At 37.0% G+C, this 23,592-nt stretch overlaps 1 protein-coding gene across 14 annotated transcripts in view; it reads left to right on the forward strand.

The window, feature by feature from the left end:
- Positions 1-23,592, forward strand: part of LOC136676377 (calcium/calmodulin-dependent protein kinase type II subunit beta-like) — a 75,045-nt gene that overhangs the window by 20,630 nt on the left and 30,823 nt on the right. For 9 of the 14 annotated variants that reach the window (XM_066653328.1, XM_066653332.1, XM_066653329.1 and 6 more), the window contains exons 3-10: positions 593-652; positions 864-918; positions 3,696-3,761; positions 14,286-14,358; positions 19,478-19,580; positions 20,437-20,520; positions 20,613-20,707; positions 23,364-23,486. In XM_066653328.1, coding sequence (XP_066509425.1) covers positions 593-652; positions 864-918; positions 3,696-3,761; positions 14,286-14,358; positions 19,478-19,580; positions 20,437-20,520; positions 20,613-20,707; positions 23,364-23,486 — 659 coding nt within the window. Of the gene's footprint in view, positions 1-592; positions 653-863; positions 919-3,695; positions 3,762-8,843; positions 8,917-14,285; positions 14,359-19,477; positions 19,581-20,436; positions 20,521-20,612; positions 20,708-23,363; positions 23,487-23,592 lie in introns of all 14 variants that reach the window. The other 5 variants (XM_066653338.1, XM_066653340.1, XM_066653339.1 and 2 more) reach the window with 1 other exon arrangement.

Raw genomic sequence — 23,592 nt, forward strand, 5'->3', positions numbered from 1 at the left:
CCCATTGCTCTCTGCTTTTATGAGTACTGAGAATATCATCAGTGTTTATGCTTGTTTTGTTTTGATTTTTAAGATAGTGGTGAAAAACCTAGGGGCCTATCTGTCAGGGTCCTGAAATGTCTGTGTCACAAACCCAAGTAGCAAGATCATTACTAAATTACAGAAGTTTTTAATTAAGTTGTTAATGATTAATAAAAACAGCTATATTTTTAGCTAATATCTGTGAATTATACATCCAGTCTTCTGAAATCAGAGAAACCCTAATTATGCAAGTTTATGACTAGAATTATTGCTTTACAGCCAGCGTAATGTAAAGACAATATTGTTGGTTAATAGCGTATTATGCTGAAAGCAGGGAGTTCTGAGCTTTACCAGTCGAATATAATGAAATTTAAATGTTTTCAGAAAATATTAAATGAGCTTCAGTTTTAATTGTGCACTTTCATAACTAGATGATTTACTGTTTTCACAAAATTGCTCATTATCCCAGACTCCACACACACGGGTAAACAGTTCTCATCTCATGGATATCACAAAGTATTCTCTGTTTATTGTTTTAGTGTGTGTGTTCATGTGTGTGTTTTCTCTCTAGATCATCAGAAGCTCGAGAGAGAGGCTCGAATTTGTCGATTGCTTAAGCACCCAAATATTGGTAAGTGTTATGTGTAATAAAGATGCCTACCAACATTTCAAGAAATTATTAAACACATAAATTGCATGACTATTTTCTGTTATACTGCTATAACTGTATTGGTAAGATTTTTAAAGCTCAACTAAAGCCCTAGATTCTCAGCTCTGCTTACACTCATGCACTAAATTAGTTGTCTGTAGATGTCTGTAATAAATTATCCATTCTATTACAGTTCGACTTCATGACAGCATATCAGAGGAAGGCTTCCACTACTTGCTTTTTGACTTGTAAGTTTGTGCTTCTCAGTTTTAAGACTCTTGGCATGCAGAATCTCTTAAGTGCTCTCTGTAAGCTGTGCATTGTTCTCACTCTCACACCTTCTTATGGAGGGCTTTTTTCTAAAGCTTACTTTATTTTTGGCTTTGGTGGCGATTTATTCCTCTTTTGACTCTGATATTGTTGTACTCTTTTTGAGCATGAATGTTGAACAAATGATTCACAACATACAAAAAAGTAGCATGAATTAAGGCAGCGTAGGTTAATGCCAAATAAGGAAATCAAAAGTTTAGTGTTAAAATCTTAATAGTAAGTGGGTGAGAGCCTGTGTCCCATGCATAATTTGAATCTGTTATAAACTCTGGAGAGGCTACAGAATTCAAAATCAAGTGGTCGTTTGTAGAGCTGCTTTACGTTAATGTTTGTCTGGATTATAGGCCATTAGTAGCGCATACTTCAGGCTGTAAATGGATTGACAACTTCATTTTTGGTAGTGAACTCTTATCATGTGCTATACATTGCTCACATTGTTCACATTGCTCAGATTTAAATGAATCAACAGGTGGGATTGGAGCATTCTGTGTGCTACCCATTCGTTTAACCTTATAAAGAAGTTACATGTTGTGTTAAAATGGGACAGATTATAAGAAACTCAGTTTTTCAATGCATAAACACATTTATCTGGGTGCACCCACCAACCCATAAACCTGTGTAATAAACCTGCCCTGTTAGGTTTTTGTGGTTTGCATAATCAGTAAAAACGAGTTTATATTTTTGCTGCTCTTTACTTAACATGATCCTTTAGATTTGTCCTGGCTCCTTATCCGAGTGTCTTCAATCACAAGACTGAACTTTGATTTATATTTGAGAATGTTTATTGTCTTTTGAAAATGAATTGCCCATTTAGAATTTGATGCCAGCAACTTGATCCACAGTGTTTACCGTGTATCGTCTCTTATTTTAACAACATTCTTTAAGCATTTGGCAACTGAGGAGGCCAGTTGCTGTAGTTTTGAAAGTGAATAATTATTGCATTTTTTTTTTATAGGATTTCAAACGCTCAATAGTTCTGGGTCTCCGTTCTAGTGTTTTTAGCGCAGTGTAAACTGTGTAAAGGCAGTTCTCGCTGGTTTGTTTACATTCATAATCTCTACGTCTTTTAAAGTGGAATCGTGTGTTTGAGGAAGAAGTTGATTGTTGTTTTATTTGGCTGAACTTTCTGTAAGTTTTTATTCACTGTTTGAATTACCACAGAAACTAATTTGTAATTCAAGTTGTTTCATTTTGTAGTGCTTTCGATAATGCAGTTAGCCATCTCCCAATATTTCCAACTTAAGTGATCTGAAACAGCAAAAATAAGGCCATAATTACCCAACTATGGAGCGGGAATGGAAGAATATTCTAATCTTGGTTTGTGCTTTTCAATTTTTAGATGTTTATTTGTTGCCGATGCTTCTGCCATTAGCAGACAGATGGAGAAAACCTAGCTTACCGGACAGAGACTTTGTTTTTGTTTGTTTTTCACAAAGTCTACAATTTTTTTTAGAATCTGTTGCTAGCATCAACTGAAAAATGGGAATATATTTTTCAAAAAACAGGTCTTGTCTTTGTTCTATTTTAAATTCCATTTAGAGTTTAAATTATTTGCAATTTATTGCATTCTGTTTTTATTTAAATTTTGTTCAGCATCCCCACTTTTCTAGAAATAAGTAAATATATTTAATGAAAATAATGGTGGGGAAGAAAAAACGGAGCGAAAATGGCTAAAATCCAGAGCTTCTGCTCAATTGTTTCTCACTGTGGGGTGCTGTGGTCAGAGAAAACAGGCTCATTCACCTTTTAAAGCAATATGTGCTTTTTAGACAGGGGATCAGTGTGTTATGTTGTTTGATCCTTGTGGTATTTTGACCAAGAATGTCACAGATGTTTCATTAAGACCTCAGGGAACTGTTGATTTGTGGACAAATTGGTATAATATCCCCTTCTTTTATTTTTTATTTTTCTAATTGATTATTCACAGCAACCCTGCTTTGACTTAACTAAGTCCTTGTTGTGTCACTGAAGACACAAACATTCCATGATGTGTTAACAGTCATGTTGATGGCACCAGTTGCTTTCATTTTCTTAGAGGTTTTTATCTCACAATTTTAGTAGTTCTCCATTCAATCATTTAATAACATCATCTTGTTTTTCTAACATAACAGAATGAGATTTACCTAGAACTGTCATGGTGGATTATTGTTTCCATGGAAATAATGCAGGGCTTCTTTTTCACACAATCATCATTTATCATTTATACTCATTTCACACATGTAAAATAACTGGACATTACCTGGACTTTATCCTGCCAGACTCATAGTGCAAAGTCTGGGTAATGTCAGAGTGAGCCCATGTGTGAATAGAGCTGGTAAAATGGCAGAGAATTCACAGTGAATTTGTGCCATATAAACTGCACACGCTGCAGAGTTGTCGCCCCATGCCTAAGACACGCTGAATATTTGTAGTTATGAGAAGGCGCCTGACGCGCAATCTCCATGTTATATATGTGAAAGGGCAACACCTGGCATTTTCGAGTTCATATGTCAAGGCTTTAGTGACTATATTTTTTGTTTTATTTTTTTTTATTTATTTATTAATTTTTTTAAAAGTGTGAACAGACCTCTACTCTGAAAGTATCCCCTTGTTCACATTTAATTATCAAGTTACCTTTTTCACTAGTGCTGAATAATGAGTGTGTGTGTTTGTGTGTCAGAGTCTGATGCAAACGTGCTGTTTCTCTGTTTTGCAGAGTGACGGGAGGAGAGCTGTTTGAGGACATTGTAGCCAGGGAATACTACAGTGAGGCTGATGCCAGGTATGCAGCACTCGTCTTTTTTTGTTCTCCTCTTCTGCTGTCGTGATCCTCTCTCTCTGTCTTTTTCTCCTCTTGTTTCCCTTTGTTTTCTCTCCTCCATCATTCATCTGGATTGGTCTCTCTATTCACCATCACTAGTGCACATTCACACACTGGTTCATGTTTTAACAGTTTTAGTATTGAAATGTGAAACATGAGTTTCATTCATTTATAGAGTTAAAGGTGCAATAATCATCCATTGTATTGTATATTATTTTTGGATGTACCACAAATAGTCAACATATATTTTATATGCCCACTCTCCAACCTCTTTGTAAACCTTAGAATTAAACTGGCTATTTATGGTACAGTGCCTTCAGGATATATGATATAGCGTTTTTCGATATATTTTACATATCTCTTCTGATGGGCTTTGTGGTAATTGTGTGGGTCATAGTTACTATAGGTAGGTGGATTAATATCACCTTAGTTTCCATAAAAGGACTGGATGGATTTTGAAACTTAAGAAATGATACATTCTCTTTAATTAAAGCAAGAAATTTTTAAATTTCTAAATTTTTAAAAAAAAAATGTATTTGTTTATTTTTTTTAGATAATTTTTTAAAACAGTAGCCCGTGAATGTTTTTACTCAACAGTGTTAGCTTATACAAAATCAGCAGGCTATAGTAGACTCAGGGTCTGAAAGGCAATATATATTTATGTTTGTAGCTTTTTTTTTTATTATTATTTTATTTCTTGCTCTTAATTGAACTGTCTCTCTCTTCTCCTCCACATGTTTTCAGCCATCTCCTTTGCAAAAACACATACTCACAAACATATATGCACAACATTCTACAGGTCAAGAAAAAGGCATTGAAATTGAGTGATCCGTACTCTACACACAATTATGTACTTTTGTAGCAACTTTTTTGTGGTTAGATAACCTTATTTTCAATGTATAATTCACTGTATAGCAAGTGAACACTTGAACCTGTTTAGTGCAGTATGTTGGAAACAGCCATGCATCTTCACCATGATGCTAGAAAACAAGCTTGTCCAGCCTCACAGCATGTTGTATGATTGTGGGCCGTGTGTGTGGTGGGGAGTATATGCAAAGGAGTCCCTTGGAGAACAGGCATATTTAGGCTGTATACTACCCTAGATTACATGCATAACTTACTAAATACTTTTTTTGTGTTATGTTATCCTGCAAACAATAATTATGTTAGTGAATCAGTGGCATGCTTTGTGATGGTCAATAAGGCACACGCTATACTAGATGGGGTGTTAATTAAATATGCTCCACTATATCTGTATTGGATCCATGTCAGATTTGGGAAAACGTCTCCAGAAGAAATGATGTTTGCTCATTATGCTGGGATACTGTAATTTGATTTTTATAAATTTAACTACATTTGTAATGACAAAGCTAACACAAAGACCAGTGGCTGTAGCCCCGATTTTTATATTTTATATATTTATCTATTGGCATTTTCAGAGACATAATACATATATGTATATATATTTATGGTGGGTGGGTGTGAATGAATACTAAAACTATACTCTATTTATGTTTATTATGTTTATGAGTGTGTCAATGTTTTATTAGTACTGTGTGTGGGTGAAGCTTCTGTCTGTCTTTCTTGACTTTGCTTTTTCAGTCTTCTTTTAAGAACCTCATTTTGACAACTGTCCTGTATAGCTGACACTAGACTCTGGGTGTGTGTGGTGTTGAGTATCATGTAACAGGCTAAGTTGGCTGGTTGATTTGTTACAACCCACTTCACATCAAAAGATTTAATGTGCACCATAGTCTGGCAGCAGTGCATACGACTTAGACAATATCAGCACTTATAAGCATATTTATCAATGGTTCAATATTAGCAAAAAAATAAATGCTATTCTTAATAGGATATATTGCTGTAAACAGCACAGATAGATTTATCTTTACGTGTGTAACGACACACATTCCCAGGTTTATATTGTGATTTTATTAAACTGTACATGTGAGATATAAATAATACAAAAATAATTGCCTCCAGATTTTCAGTCATTCTTGTAATGGTCAGTAAAGGAGAAATTTCAGAAGAGATAAATTTTGTGTTCTGAAATGCCTGCAGAGCGATGTCATTGTTGTTGTGGAAATTATTTTAGGGTGTGCACACACTATGTAATCTGTACCATGGGCAAGCATGTTTGAGCCCCAAAGTCCAGTTCATATAGCACAAGTGTTCACTTGGTACCGTGACTGGGGAACGGTATGTTGATCTGTGCCCGGGCTCACTGGAGAGGTAGACTGAGGTATGGTACACAGTACAGTGTGATTGCTAACTGTGCCCAGGCACAGAACATGACCGTGGTGTCAGTGACCACTGTACAGCAAAATGAACAGCAAAAGTTAAAGTTTTTTACAAAATAAGCAAATGTTATACACATTTGTTGTTTGGCTGTTTTAAATGTTTTTATTTTATTCATACTAAAAATATTATTAATATTATTTAAATAAGTAACTGAATATAATTAATATTAATAAAACATTTATTTTGTTACATTAGTGTGCTCTTGAATTTATTAAAATATTTTTCAGTGTTTTTCATATCGCCAAGAATATCTTTACCAAAATACCCTGAAATATAGTGATATTATTTAGGGCCGTATCACCCCCCCCTAGCAGGAAGAACTGAATACAACACACAAGAATTTAGTAAATTTTAGGACAGAAAGCTGCAGGGTGATGCTTGCACAGGCCCTGAACATTACGTGTAATGTGAGTGGAGACGAGCGGGGGTTTGTGAAAGGGGGACGATCATGCTTCAGCAGGGTACAGTGCAGTCAGGCAAAGTGTGAGTATACCTTTACAATCCCCGTGTGGGGCTGACCCCTACTCCGAGTCCTGTTCTGGTCTAGAATTACATTATTTCATTTCATGGCTAGAACACAGCATATTGAAAGTGATATAAATGTATAAACAAGTGCTTTGCCTTGGATAAGACTTGTGCGATTTTTTTTTTTACTTATTTATTTTTTTCCCCAGCACATCTATAAAAATGTTTTATTTATAAAAACAATTTTATATCTATAAAATGTTTATTTTAAGACTATTCGCTATTTATTTACTCAATTAAATATCTAGGTTTTGTCCCACTTCTTAGATTGAGCTAGAGCCCAGTTGGTCCGTTATGTGCATGTAAATGTGTACTGTAGTTACACGTGCAGGTGTTTTGCGAGTATTAAATAACGTAGTGCTTAATGCCACAGGATAATTTCAGTCAGACAGCTGTGTTCCACCAATAGATCACAAATTCCGACCCTCAGTATAAGTTTAAATCTGAGGGTGATGATTTATTTTATAATGTTTGGTGTATGCTTCTAATGTCTATTTTCAAATGGAAACATCGAAAAAAAAATTGAATATTTTTCTTAGTGTCTAATGCGTTAACAGTTCCTCCAGTGACATTAATGGATACAGTATCCTACTGAAAATGTCATGCAAAAAATGAAAAATTGGAATGAGAACAGATCATGATGAAATTTGAGATTTAATAATACATTAAATCATTTTGAAATTCTTAGTGTATAATTTAATAATCTGTGAGGTAAGATATTTTTCGTCCCATTGTTTCCCTCTTTCACTGTCTTTCTTCGTTCTATGCCCATTCTTCTTTGTCTTTGTCTCTCTTTCTCACTCTCTCTCTCTTGTCCTCTGTCCTCAGAGAGAGGTAGAACTAGGCCGCCAATTAACTGTTGTAATTAGGACTTCATCTTTTTCTCCACTTTTTTTGAGTTTGTCTTGATCTTTCTTTTGTTCTTTCCTTCCTTCTACTTTTGTTCTGTCTTTTTGTTTTTCGTTCTTTCTTTTTTGTATATTTTTCTTTCTGTCAAACAGTGTCACTCATGGCTTTGTTTCTGTCATCAGTGTGCTAAAGAACGGACCGAAGCCTGTGTGTATGAGTAATTATAGTGATTTGTGTTCTCTGATCTTGTAGTTTGAATGGGCATTAGGTTATTATTAGAATCGTGAATATTGTATATTTGATTTTTACAAATATTTTCAACATCAACATTTAAAAATATCAAATAGTATAAAAATAACATTTGACAGAAATAGTGAACAGATTCTTTTCTTTAAAGGCACTGCCAATGAACAAAACCTTCCAGTCAGACTGTTGAAACAGTGTAATTATGGAACTGAAATGGCCTGATGAATCAAATATTGAATAGTCTTTGTAGCCTCATTTGTTATATTTAACACTAAATATCTGCCAAATTATGAAATATAAATCAAATCTGATTTAAACAAGTACTCGTAACAGCCCTTAACTCATCTTCTGCAATTGTCAGAATGTGTGTATGTGTGTGTGTGTGTGTGTGTGCGTGTGATTTAGCTCAGGACCTTCAGTATAATCCTGTTTTTCCTCATAGATTTAATGAGTTAGGAATCAGAGGATTCACAATGTGGTTGCTGTTGTATTTTGTGTGTGTGTGTGTATGACAGAGATATTTCTGCAGGCTGTTTCACTGCTCCAGTAATTTGTCACACATACTACACATTTAATCCTTTATGAATGTCTTACTGCCTTAGAGACACAAACACACACATACAATACTTAAATCTTCTCTTCCAATCTTCCTCCTCCACCATTTCTTCCTGTATTAGCATTCTCTCTCTAAATTTTGCATTCTCTCTCTCTCTCTCTCTCTCTCTGTTGTAAGCATGTCAGGCTGTGTGCTGTTGTTGGTTTTGTGTCTCATCATGTTGAAAATGCTTTGTCTCCTCACCTCCTCCACTTATCTTTTTTTTTCTCCTCCACTTTTTTGCCTTGTATATTCATTCCTTTTCTTTCACTCTTCTCTCCATTCTTCTGATCCTCCCTGCACCTCTGATCTCTGTTCAATTCCTCCTGCTCATCCTCATTTTTATTGCATTCTGTTCCACTGTACTGAATTCCATTCCATTTTATGTAATTTTGATTTGTCACCATTGCTCACCATTATGTATTTTTTTTTATTTTCCTTTGCACTCATTCCTTCCCTCCCATCACTCCCCTGTCCCTCTATCTCCTTTCCCTCTTCTTTTTCTCCCTTGTTTTTTGTCTTCACAGTCACTGTATCCATCAGATTCTAGACAGTGTCAATCACATTCACCAACATGACATAGTGCACAGGGACCTGAAGGTTAGTATGTAGCTCACTCACATCCTCTCTGCCTGTCAGTCTGTCTGTCACTGCCTGCACCTTTCTGTCTGTCCGTCTGTGGGTCTTGCCTGTCTGTCAGACTGTCAGTGGCATCACGAGCTTTTGTTCTTGCGTCTGCCTCCCCAAACCCAGTCCCAGTGTCCTTATTCTGTACATCAGTTCAGCTTTTCCTAACCACAGCACTTGTGTTGAATTTTTGTCAATGTGTTTAGACCTGTCAGTTTGTTTTGGTTTAGACTGATTATTTACCTTAATCCACTTTCTGTTTTGAGTTAGTTTTGTAATTTTCCCTTTTCTTTTACTGTGTGGGGGGGAAATAATTGTGTTGTTTATTAGAATCCAACTTTAAGTTGCATTAATGTTCTGAAGAATGTACTTTTGCGTTTACATAACCACAATTAAAAAGATTCTAGCTTCATAAATATCTTTAAATTATTTGGAGGCTGGCTTATTTTCAAAGCTGAGTACTATGCATCATAAAAATAGCTTGAGTACCTCAGCAATAAAATGACTGAATTTGCCATTATTAAAGCAGCTTGCAGACTCCAGTAAGCTCTTTCTTTCAAAGCGGGTGGCAGATGCTCTCTCTATCCTTCTGCCTCGCTATCTGTTGAATAATTTGGTGGCTGGGGCAGAAGAGTGTGTGTTATACATTACTATAATACACCAGAGAGAGAGACACACGCACACATTCACGGAGTGAGTTCATCTCTCCATTTGTCACAATAATCCACGTTTTTATGTACAGACGTGTGCTGTAAACCCCACTTTGGATGACTTAAATGAAAGAGCCTTTCTGACACTGGCTTATAGATATATGTACTGAATAATTTGAATGTCATTCTGTTTGATTCAAAACTGTGGAGTATGATATAAATATGATATAAACATAAACATTACCTCCGAGTGCTCCGTTTTCCTCCCATGGTCCAAAAACACATTAGTAGGTCGATTGGCTACTCAAATGTGTCCATAGGTAAGAATGTGTGAGTGTGTGTTGCCCTGTAAAGGACTGGCACCCCCTCTAGGGTGTGTTTCTGCCTTGTGCCCAATGATTCCGGGTAGGCTTAGACCCAGAAGCTGCTTACAGATCGAGTTAATACGAGCGACTGCAGGTACATGGTGCAAAGCTGTATCTGCTGCTATATCACAAGTGCAATTTTTGTCAAATGATAATTTTTATTTAGTTCTCATCCAGTTTTCCTAGTGAAAAATAGGTAATCAACTAAATATTCGACATAGTTTTCATTAAAGAAAATAACACTGGAGGTTAAATGCTGTTCGTATCTACATGTGGACATGGCATGGTGCATGGGTGTAGTGCCGGGGCATTCGGTTTGCTCTATGTTCATTCTGTTTACACCACTGTCCCTGGTGACCTCATACTTTTACGGCCAAGCTGAGGTGTCACTGGACTTCAAATCCATTGTGATTTGCCTGTGCAGGTTGGATTCCTGTTTACTACAAATAAACATTTTGTTTTGCAGAAATAAACATTCTCCTTAATAAAAATGCAAAGTAACATTTCACTTATTCAAATGACCATGTGGGGCGGCACGCTCTGTTTCAGAACATGAATATGGCCTCTTTAAATTTTGGCTTCATACCTCCTGTTCTTTTGAAATATAGTTTCTGTAGATAAAATTCTAATACATTGCACATGTAAGTTCATGACAATTTACAGCCAAACACACTGGACAGTGATTCCGGCTGTTCTGTCTGCAGTTACGTCCCCTTGGCCGTGCGCTTGTTCTGTGTCCTCAGTAGGTACGAACCAGCCTTGAGGCCTGACACAGTAACATTTGTAACAGTCCTCCTGCTGCAGCACCCCAAAGACTTTCCTCACAGCAGGCCGCAGCACTCAACAGCTGACAGTGGGGGAGGTGAAGAGAGAAGACAGACAGACACACACATATATACACACACATACACTCACACACACTCATATTCACGTTTTCATGTGTTCATAATCACTTACACATCATGAAATTAGGACATGCCGTATGTACAGTTACATTCCAAATGTGTTTTACAGCACTTATATTCCTATCCATTAACATTTTATATAGGTTGCATACTACACACATATCAGCATACATGGGTTCACGGTTATGGGTTCATGGGTGGTGGAAAAAATGGCTCAAAAATGTTGGTTATGCATTGCCTTTGCCTCGCTCTTGTCTTCCTCTCTCACTCTCTCTCTCTCACACACACACACACACACACACACTTGTTGTGTGGTATGACCTGTGCAGTATTTATGCATTGGAAGAGACAGCCTTCTAATTTACTGCTCTGGTCTTTAGTGCCATGCCAGTCAAAGTAAATCAGAGACTGACTCTGTCTCTCTGTCTCTCTCTCTCCCACCCTCCTATATATAAAATCTTACATTATTCAAACACAGCAGCTGTCTTTCGTATTGTGTAAAAAATTCATGTCGAATGATCTATTAGAAATGCCCCAATATTACTTCATTAAACTTCATTTTACATTGATTCCATTGAAAAGTTTAGAAGTTTTTTTTTTTTTCTTTCCCTGCAAAGTTACTATTATAAATACATGTTTTATTTGACCAGCGAGATATATATCAACTTGTGTTTTTGGACCGTGGGAGGAAACTGGAGCACATATACAACATATGTTGTGGGTTCAAGTCCCACTCTGGACTGAGGAGTTTGGTATGTTCTTCCGGTGTCTTGGTTTCCTCCGGGTGCTCCAGTTTCCTCCCACGGTCCAAAAACACAAGTTGGTAGGTGGATTGGCGACTCACAAGTGCCCAGAGTTGTGAGTGAGTATACAGTACTGTGCAAAAGTTTTATGCACCAGAGATTGAGATTTAAAAAGCTATTTGTCTGAACAGAAAGTGTTTATTTGCTAAAAAAAACAAACAAACAACAAATAACACCTGACATTAGAATAAAACCAAATAACATTATTCCAGTGAATGTGATATTGTGTGTGTGAATGTGTTGGTTTAACTCTCTTCCAAATCTCTCCTCATGGCAGTCTGTATTATTTGAAGTTATCATCCAATACCTAGTTTTAGTGGTTAATAAATCAATAGCACGCATTATTTAAAATCATTAGTTAACAATTTCCTGCAATCAAGGAGAATCTGATCTAAACGTTGTCCTTCACACTTTACTACTTTATAGGAAAAAACATTTTTTTTTTTAATAAAATATGGGGGAATTTGTTTTATATTATTATTTTTTTTTGTATTTACTGTGATTGTATATAACTTTATACATGCAACACTCTTACTGAGAAGGAATTAGTTTAAATATATAGATATATCTTAGGTGCCTAAGACTTCTGCACAGTACTGCGTGTGATTGTGTGTTCCCACCTTGCACCCAGTGATTCCGGGTAGGCCCCAAACCCACCCCAACCCTGAACTTGATAAGTGGTTACAGACAAGGAATGAATGAATGAATGTTTATATTACATTGATGGAAGCATGTGGCTATAAAACCATTGGACATCATTATCTCTACCTTTTTAAAACCTCATTCATGTTCATATATTTTGGTTTCTGAAAGATTTTCTTTGAGCGTATATTATTAGGATTTTGTGAATTTACTGGAATTAATGTAGACAAATGCTGCATGTATTGTTGTCTATTTCAAATTTATGTATAGTTTAAAAATCTCACCTATTCCAAATTACTGTCCTGTAAATTTACTGCTGCAATGTGATATTTTTCTTTGCTTCCCAGAACAGACTTGTTTAAAATGAAAGGCATATATATATATATATATATATATATATATATATATATATATATATATATATAGTAGACACTGTTAAATATGTCGTTTTTTTAACAACAACATTATTTTAATTTTGCCCAAAAACGAAGAGCTTTTGAAACTTTTTTTTTTGTTTTGTTTTTAAACCCCTCTACATTTCACCTAGCTACAATCTGCACCCCCAGCACTACAGCACCCTCTATACTGACGCATGACGACACAGTGTGGTCTCCTAGCAACCAGCTCACATGCATGTGTGCGCTGTTACTGCCCCACACTGCGCATGTAAACAACCTCCCACACACAAACACACACACACAGAGTCATGCAAAGGAACATCACATGACCGTTTCCAGTCTTTGTATTGATATATCTATACAGTCATATATAGATATATGGTAACCTGTCCATTTTCGTACGTGTTTTCCCCTGTACCAAATTTCATCTCTCCAACCCTTTTTCTTTGTGTAACCAACAGCATCTGTTACAGTGACAGATAATAATCTGTTCTCACCCAGTGTTTGTGCTTTTCCTGGTTAGTAAATCAGTGGTTCTGTTAAACCTTCTGTTACTAAATTCTGAGTCCCTGGCTAAACTGATTTCTGTATTGAACTATACAGCAGTACTCTGTAAAGTAGTTAGATCCTATTGATCTGTATATGGAGAAGTGTAGAGGATAGATTAGAATTAATGAATTATCAGAGCTCTCCATAGGCACACTGCCCTATCTCCCTAGCCTTCACTAACTCCGTAGCACAGCTCAAGCAATTGAAATCTACAGAAGCATTATAGATGTTACACAGTCAGTCCACTCTCTAGGTGATTTTGGTTTCGTTTGTATGACTTTTGATAATGCTACCTGATGACACGAATGCACATCATTGGCAAAATGCAGCTTTCTGTTAAAATATGTATCTCCCAAAATGGAGAAGGAACAAACCACCTTTCAAACTTTCAATGGAAAGTAAAGGTGAGTGTAAAAAAAAATATTTTTGAAGTAATTCTGGAGCATTTCTATTGGTTCATTCATGACATTTTCACACAATGTTAATGACAGCTGCTGCGTTTGAATGGTTGTAGTAAACTAAAAATTGACAGAAATGGAGATACATGTTTTTGATTGGACAGCGACAATATATTATTTATTTATTTTGACTGACTAGTCACAGGGTTTTTTCCAAGTGCACAAGACAGTGAGTAAAGTCTCTGTGGTAAGTTTTTACTGGAGCAGTTTCAAACCTTAGACAAATATGGGCTCATCACTATAAATATATAGCACCATAGCAGATCCTGAAAGAATCTCAGTGCTTGCTGAACCATAGGTAATTTTCTATTACTACACTAATAGGCGTCAAGGTTGAAAAGTCCTCTAAAATACACTTGTGCTTACTGAAGCTGGTTTTGCCACTGATGTGTTTCTTGCTCTAATTGAGGGGAGGGGGAGGCAAGAACTCATGTCTTTAGAGATGTCATCCACCCCCCACAATTTCTTTCCTGCCACAAGTCTCCTTATCCCACCCCAACCCCACTCCTGGCCTGTGCACGGGACTGTAGCGCTGCTCAGACTAACATGCGCCCCCTGGTGTTTGCATGCAGTCATTGCATCCAGCAGATCCTGGAGGCGGTGCTTCACTGCCATCAAATGGGCGTGGTGCACCGAGACCTGAAGGTGAGTGACAGGTGTCATGTCATTTATCTGTTGAGCAGTGTGTGGGGTATGAATGTGTTTCTGTTTGGGATTATACAGGTGTCTGATATGTGTCATGTGGGCAGTATAAATGTAGCTATCACTTTGTGAACTAAGCAAAAGATTTTGGAGGTTTTATGTAGCTTGTAAGGTAAGACTAAAGCAGCTGTGGTGTATAGACTTTTTAAATAATTGTAAATACGTAGCCAAGAAAAAAAGACTTCGTAAAGAGTAGACCACACAATACTTGTCCAAAAGTATTCAGACACTCTTTAAAAACACACCCACTGCTGACTCAGAGTCTCATCTGTGCACTTTCTGACTGTATAACCTCTAAAGAAAAGCATTGCAGATAGATGGGTATCTTCAAGAGCAAACACCAAGGTCTCCATCCCAGGGAAACGCTGGAACTGTGTTATTTGGACTGGTGGAACTGCATTCAATATATTTGTGATTATTTAGAGTATAATTTGTGATTGAGAACTAATTATCTACAATCAGTACCTGACCACACGCATTTTCTTGTTGCTCAGTGCAATCAGATCTTGATGCAATGTCCCAACATATACATGGAAGGTTTTCCTGATGAATAGAAGCTGGAAGGTAGAACAACACTCAACAAATAAACTTAATCTATTAAAGCAAAGACTAGATCGTAATAATACGAATACAGCCCAATAATGGTGAAATTAATATAGTTGAAATAGACACATTCGGCATTAGCCTTGAATGGTTTCTGAAGGATTTGGTATGAGCATGTATCTACAGATTTTTGGATATGTTCAAAATACTTTCATAATGTATCCTATGCACTCACTTTTAGAATGTATTCGTGGCTTGTGAATTTTTATTAATTTATATATTTATATCCATCATTCAAAACCCAAACCTCTCTTCATTCTGATGGAAGTGTAAAACCAAGTGCTGAGAAGGAGTCAGTGTAGAGATTGCACCACTGTGACCATAGACCCTTGCTGACATTTGAATGTTTTTCTAGAAAATGCCCCTTTTTTGTTAGTTAGTCTGTTCTTCATTTAAATTCATGGTAGTGTGTTGGGGTTGTATGTAAATGGTCTAATCCTAATGATGCTTAGGATACTTATTTCTTTTTAATGCCAGATTAGAGTGAATGGTACAGTTATTTCCAGTCTGTTTCTGGAAAGAGTCATTTAGAGAAGTTTGTTGTGAAGTAACTTTGATCCGAAGTTCCGTAGATTTAGGCAAACTAGGATCCTGCCTAGAGGACATGTATTGGAAGATTAGTAAACCTCATTTGGAAGACCTTATGTTTTACTGGGATGTAAATTAGCCCTTTTCACATGAACTATTGAAAATGTCCAAGCCGGATTCTCTGGACATTTTTAGGAATTCATGTGAAGACGATTAGTGCTGCCCTTTCACACGTAGCAACCAGCCGGAGACGTGTTCTCATAGCTGGAAAACTTCTGCATGGTTCAGGCATGGGGCGATGTCTGAGCAGGCACGGCATGAATTCACTGAATTCTCCAGAATCTTACCAGCTCTATTCTCACATGGGCTCACTTGGACATTACCCAGAATGTGTACTGGGGGACTGGCAATATAAAGTCCGGTACAGCTTTTAGGGATAAATTTGTCAGCTCTCCAGGTAATGTTCGGAATAGTTCTGGATTACCGTTCATGTGTGAAAGGGGGTATTTTTGTCCTGTCTTTAGTGAGTTTGTTTGTGTGGCCTTGTTCCACATTTGTCCGATTGTTACCTGTTTAAATTTCTCAAAACATATTTCTTTAAGTTTGTTCGGGATGCAAAAAACGTTTGTACAATAATATTTTTCATTGTATAACACTTCAGTGGTTAATAGCATTAAGAACTGCTGCCGAAGGAAAATTTAAAAAATATATAACTTCATCTGTTGCTTCCACAGTACTCTTTAGATTGTGTTTTTTCCTTTATATAGACTAGGAAGACCCCCTTTTGATGGAACATTTTCTAATAATTGCCATCTTCCCCAGTCAAAATTGAAAAAGACCTCTTTTGAACTGCAGTTCAAGGTGTTTGTTGGAGAGCTAAAGGTTTTGTTAGTTGTTTATTATTCTAATTGTTTTAAAAGTGGGAATACATCAGATAAATATAACCCATTACTTGATATAACAGTTTTGTTGACTTTTTTCCCCCAGCGTGAATCTTAAAAAAATTACGAGATACTGGCCAGAACAAAGGGTTAAATATTGCTTATAATTATTTACCCATAAAATCCATGTTGGTTCATCCCTAACAGAAACACATGAAGTTGACATGTGCTGTGTTATTGTTTAGTAGGTCAGCGGGGTCTCCTGTGTGTAGAACCACCATATTGACATCTGCCTAAATTGGTGTGCCCTTTTGAATGGAGGTCTATAATTCCCACTCTTCCAGAGCAGGAATGCAGCAGTCTGTACAGGAATGAGAGCCCTCTGAACCATACACACACACATGCACTCGCAGTAGCATATTAACCCCCATGGAGAGCTCTCTCAGCCCACAGCAGGACCTTTTTCCCTTTTCTTACACACACGCACAAAAACACATACAGAGCGTAATAGACCTTTCTGAACTAATCTCAGTCAAGGCAACCTTAACCCACTTAAATCAACTCAGGCAGCTCAGCAGGTTGTGAACTTGTGTGTGTTTTGAGTGCAGTCGATGGTCTTTTTGCCACAAGCTGTTCCTGTGTGCGTGTTTGTGTCTTTTGTTGTGTGTGTCTTGTACATGTAGGTGTGAAAGGAAATTGGGTAGTGGTGCAGGTTAGTGCAGAAACTACACATTGTAAAGAAGGAGCTTTTTTAAAGCTATGCTGTTCATCAAAATTCCTCCCACAATCTAGCTTTAAGACTTAAATTATCTCTCTCCGTTCTGGCACTCTGCAGTGTTGGCAAGTTTCTCTCAGAAATGAGACTGATTATTAACCTTGAGATATGACTACACCCGGGTGAGTAAAGGAAGAACAGGCTAGCGAATCTTGATCTCAGGGTTTGGAATAGTAGTGACGTCACAGAGAGATTGACAGAGTCGACGTAAGATTTAAGTGAACATGGAAATAGTGCAGTCACTATTAATGTACAAGCTTAAATCGTCCTGATCTGGCTCATAAACTCTCTTTATGAAAAACAGTGAAAAAACAAACCCAACGTGTGACCTGAACATATTAAAGCTAACAACTGTGGAAAATAATTGCTGAAATTTCAGCAATTGGCTTAAATAATTGCAATCAGGCTAAAAATCCTAGATGCTCATGCTTCCTTTTGTTAGAAACATAAGCACATACGCTCCAGACCACTACAAATGAGGCATTGTGTTATTGCCGGGAAACAAAACACCGTCATTCAGTTGCCTCAAAAGAAATTTCTGAATGACCAGATGGATAGAATGTCATAAACCAAGTTACAGAGTCTGTGGATATTAGAACTGAACAGGTGTGTTCGATGTGTTTTCATATAAGGAACTACAGAGTACATGGTAGCCTGAAGTGAATGGGGTGATAGTGATATCAGTAGATGTTAGAAGTGACTTGAATCGTAGTGATGTCACACACTGAATTACAGTCAATGGAAGGTTATATGTGAACAGTGTCAGTGATTCACAAGTAAGGAGCAGGTGGAATTCTGTTTGTGTCCTACATTTGGGAGAAGTCTGGTAAAAGGAAAAGGTTACATATGTAATATATTTCACCGCTGAATATCTGCACATTTCTGCAGTAATTTATTCACCTTGCATAGTGATGTAGAACATTCTCTAGTGCCTATGAACAGTGTACAAGAGTGAGAGATAGATGAAGGTTGATTGCAGTGTCACAAACCCCTGCAATGCAGGAAAGAGATGTATGTGCCATATTCAAACTGCAGTGCTGTCGCTGTCTTTGCTAAAGGGCTTGTGTGCTTTGTTTTGTTAGAGCTCTATAACGTCTTTGTTAGTTATATGATAGTGTGTGTGTTTGTGTGTGTGTGTGTGTATTCAGAATAATAGGAAGTCCTATGGGGTATAGCACATTATTAGTATCTGTTAGTGACAGAGAGTAATGAGGCTAGTTAATCTGGGTCATCTGGCAGGAGCACACAGATATTTGTAATGTGAGCTTAAGCAAATCTTTTTGTTCTTGAAATACACTTCCAACATTTTTAAAGAGAGTTGGTGAAATTGTATTATTTGGGTAGTATTTGTTTTATGATTTTTCCCTGCGTTTTCCCAAGTTAATATCAACTGTTACTTTTGCACAATGATTAGACATGAAATACGTGCAATTTATTTAGTAACTGATATATTTATCACACTCCTTTTCACTGTACTGCCATCTTGAAATCACAGTTTAGGCTGAGGGGGGGAAATTCTTGAAATATTGAATAGTAAAAGCAGAATCAGTAGAAAGAAAATCTTAATTATTTTATAAAGATGTTATGTTATGATAAAAAAAAATAGGTCTCAGTTTTAAAATTCATTATATAACATTACAAGAAGACAAAAATATATACAGATTAGCTATTTGGTTTTTATTTTAGATATTTGTTGATCCTGCCTTTGATGATCTGTAACAATGAGAAACATTTACTAGGCTAAATAAGTTCATGTATTTGGCAAGATTGGCTCCTTTCTTTGGAAAAGCACATAGTCTGATTTACCTGTGAATGTTATCTGCAGTTTGCCCTATTGTATTATTATCATTATGTTTGATTACCCTTGATTTTCTTCAGTCTGGGTTTCAGGATGGCAGTTGGGTGAAATGAGACTGTTTTGATGAAATCAAACCTATAGATTTAGTACTTCAGTAATTTCCTTTGTGTTTAATGAAGTGTAATTACCTATATATTTATCTTGCTGAAACTAAGTTTGGTCTTATAAAAATGCATGATGTTAACTTGCCAGGGTTGGTGCTGGTATGTTTGTCTTAACAAATTTAATATAATGAAGATGTGGGATGTGGTTGTGTATGTGTTTTGCATTTGTACATATAGCTGTGAGCAATATGTGTGTGTTCGTTTGCATGTACAGTGTGCCTGGCACTTTGTTTAATATTTCTGTAAGTGTATATGTTTGTGTGCATGCTGTGTTTTTGTGGAAGTAGTAATGTCCTGCCTGCTCCTCATCCAGCCAGAGAACCTGCTCCTGGCCAGCAAGTGTAAGAATGCCGCCGTGAAACTGGCTGATTTTGGTTTGGCCATCGAGGTGCAGGGAGATCAGCAGGCATGGTTTGGTATGTAACAGCAGTAGAACCACAGTAGTATCATGTTTTATACATTTCACATTTAAGAGTACTAGACTTACTAGTTTTTCATTCAGTTAATTGCTGCATGCCCTTCATCTTTCCCCGTTAGGACATTTAAAAAAAAAAAAAAAGTATTGTTGTTGTTTTTATGTAGGTTAAAAGAAAAACAGCTAAAACAAAGAGCACTCAGGCATTAATTCTCCCTCAAGACCTGTTTTATATTATAATTCTAATACTTTTCAGTCTTGTATATCAGGACAATTGCAGTATACAGTTTTGATCATCTTCCTTTCAATTGTATACAGAGCAATGTTCATATTGAAGTTTAGCACAGCTGGGTTCATCTCTTCATGATTTGTAAAATGTTTAATGTTTATTGTGCTTATGTGGTGAAAATAAAATTTGCCATATTTGCATGGCCCCTCCATTGTAGGCCTATATTATGTACCTATCCTATCCTGACTGCAGAGTAAGTGATTTGTGCTCAATTTTAATGGAATTGCTCATAAATGTTGAGTTCTAGTAACAATATACTTTTTAAGTAGCAGAGATTTGTAGTTTGTTTATAAAAATGTTGATCTTGCTCGGATAGTTATTTATAAAATTAATTATGCTGTAGATTGTGCCCCACCTTGTTTTCCCCAATTTCAGCTGTTTCCAGTCAAGGCCTTAAAGGAAAGGCTATATGCTACTATGAAAGCAATCTTTAACACACAACTCCTAGCTTTATTTATAAGAACCACTGTTTACGTAGTCCACAGAATATGTTTTATCACTTTGACTATGTATTCTAAACATTTATAATGGCAGAGTATTATTATAACTATGTTTCTGTTTTATGCAGGTTTTGCAGGGACACCAGGGTATCTGTCCCCTGAGGTTTTGAGGAAGGAGGCATATGGAAAACCTGTAGACATCTGGGCCTGTGGTAAATAAAGCACACACACATACACTCCTAAAAGAGCGACATACTCGTACAAACGCAGGAGAAAGTCAGTACTTTGTGTCTGTGTGTGTCAGGTGTGATTCTCTACATTCTGCTGGTTGGTTATCCTCCATTCTGGGATGAAGACCAGCACAAACTCTACCAGCAGATTAAAGCTGGAGCTTACGATGTGAGTTATAGTCCTTTTCCCTTTCTCTATCTCTTGAGCTCTTTCTTATGTGTCTTCTTTATTTCCCTCAATACTTTGCTTGTCATCTTTCCCCCCTCACATCTTAAGTTCCTTCCTTAACACATTAGTCAAATCCTCCCTCTGTCTTATACTTTTCTCTCCATCATTCTTTCTCCTCTATGCTCAAGTGTACATTTTCATTCTGTACTTATTCCTTCATGTCATTTTTCCCATAGACAGGCTGTGTCACTGTTTAGGGAGAGGATAAATATTTTATACCTAGTGGGAGGTAATCAGTATCCTACTCATACCTCACACATGGTTGACTTCCTCTAAAAGTCACTGATATATTCATAACTACCACAGAACGCAGTGGAGATGCAACATATCAAAACATAGTATGTATCTGATGTGAAGTAAAGGTCCCAAATGCTAGCTAAATAAGGGGATGAAATAGATTTGGAGATAACAGGAGCCTTACAGCAGATATGTTTAATATACAAGGGCATTCAATAAGTTGTATACTGATTCTGCAAGTTTTATAATGTTTCTAAGAAGCGACACTTTCTCTGGTTGTATAAAGAAAACAGCAGCTAATTTTGATCAATGGTATTGTTGAAGGCACTTTGAAATTGCACCATTCTGAGTAACACAAGCAACGAAATTTGAGCATCGTGCTGTGACTGACTGTGGATTCCCAGAAATTGTGATGTACTCTAAAGCCCTAGGGTTAATGTTCTATGAGGAACACACAATGTTTGTGCTGTTGTATCAGTGATGTTTGCTACTTCTCACTGATGCCAAGCTAGTGCCAAACATTCCTGAAGTCTGTTGAAAATTCATCGGTGGTGATCATTGTTGTGAGAGGAGCAGGCCGAGAGGCACATTGAAAAGTGCATTTAATTTTTAAGATACTATAGTTGCCATATGTTGAAATGTAAATGTCATCATGCAGTGTTTCTTTTTTACTGACTGTAGATGGAATCTATCCAGCCACATTTGGAACTGATGTAGTTGCAACAGGCCCAAAGCCAAGAGCCGTAAAAATGATGTCATTCTGGGTAGTACGCATAGGAGCATGAGGCATACCAGGCAACATCCCAGCATGATGCTGGGAAAGAGGCAACGCTTTACTATGTGGAGGTGAATGAGGGCATAATGAGTCTGGAGATGTGGTCTATGAACTGAATTGACCTTAAGCGTTCTGTAGGACAGCCTTTGTTGTCTTGGCAAAGCTCAAGTCAACTATTGTAGAGAGGGTTTCAGGCCTTGACCTGACCGCTAACAATAATAATTTTCAGGTGCCTGTTTCAGTAGCTAGCAGCAAAACTGCTGTTGAAAAAGCCTCAATAGTCCTGAGCCTTTCACCATTTCAGGCAGTATAACCTAATGCTGGAAGGTCTGCATCAAGGAGTTCCAGAATCCATCTCCATGACAGCAGATTTAAGCAGACTCTTTGATGTGACTTGTAGAAAAGCAAGGAGCAAAATTCTTTGGAACAGAAAATGTAAAAGCATCATCTGTGCCTCTGTACAGTGCCCAGACAGTGTAGGTTGAAATGGAAGATATTCTTCAGGAAAAACAACACATTGACCAGAGATGCCCTCTTGATCAAATAGTCAGATTCTGCTATGGTCGGTAGCTGTTTTAATGCAAACACAGTTGTCATTGGTAGAATCCAGTTGTAGTACCATGAGTAGGTTTTGATCGACGATCATGATGGGTCTGATCCAAGTCCATGGCAAGTGAGTTTATCTCATCCAGTGATAGGAACTCAGTAGTTCTGCTCTGAGAAAAAGATGAGGTAGACTAAGGTAGTAGGTGGCAGCTTAGTAATTCAAGCAATGTTGCTGCTCCCCTATCACAAGGGCAGAGGGATATTCTAAGGCTTAATCCTGTCTCCACATGAAGCCAAAACAACACAACTTCCAAGTCTTCCATGTGAGAAGAGTATCTGCACAAATGGCATTGTCACATCAGAGCATTGTTTAACTGCAGAGATATAAAATCACATCTTGAAAAAGCTATAGCTTAAAATATTTCTCTAAAGCTGACAAGGGGAGGTTATGTCCCATGAGGTTCAGCTGGGTATGTATGTTGTTTCCCAAATATATATCAGTTCAAATTTCATGTTCAAGCATTCATTGCCTGCCTCGCACTTTGGCCTGATAAATAATTTCAAGTACTCTGCTTCCTTTTATTCTTTCCTTACTTTCATTACCTTAAGACATTTTAACCTGCCATTCTGGAGAGACCCAGTCTCAGTAAGGTTTTGGCACCAAGGTCCACTACGCCCACACCTATGAGAAAATGGATACATGGGTCATAAAAACATGAATTGATTCACAATCTGACAGTTGACCTGCAAAAAAGAATGCTCATATTTAATTTGTTTTGAATATACCATTTCTATTTTATCATAAGAAATAAAGCTTTGGGATTATACAATTGGCAATTTGGGTAATGTACCTTTTTGGGTAGGTTTATAGGAAGCATATGGAAAGCTTGGGTAAGTTTAGGACTTAAACCCTGATGATAATATGGTCTGGTCAGTTTTGGGCAAAGTGATGTCAGAACTGGTTGTGCTTAATTTTGTACTTTTTTAATTCACGGAGCATTGGGTGTGCATTTGGTAATTCTTTGTTGTTTGTGGTAGTTTCCATCTCCAGAGTGGGACACAGTCACTCCAGAAGCCAAAAACCTCATCAACCAGATGTTGACCATTAACCCAGCTAAGAGAATTACTGCACAAGAGGCCCTCAAACACCCATGGGTCTGCGTAAGTACACATGGACAAAAATGACACGTTATCTCTACTTTAATATATGTACTCCCACAAAAACTTCATACTCACAGTTATCTTAGAATTCTTTTTTTTTATTACT

This window comes from Hoplias malabaricus, chromosome X2, assembly GCF_029633855.1.
Source record: "Hoplias malabaricus isolate fHopMal1 chromosome X2, fHopMal1.hap1, whole genome shotgun sequence".
In the NCBI taxonomy this organism is placed as follows: domain Eukaryota; kingdom Metazoa; phylum Chordata; class Actinopteri; order Characiformes; family Erythrinidae; genus Hoplias; species Hoplias malabaricus.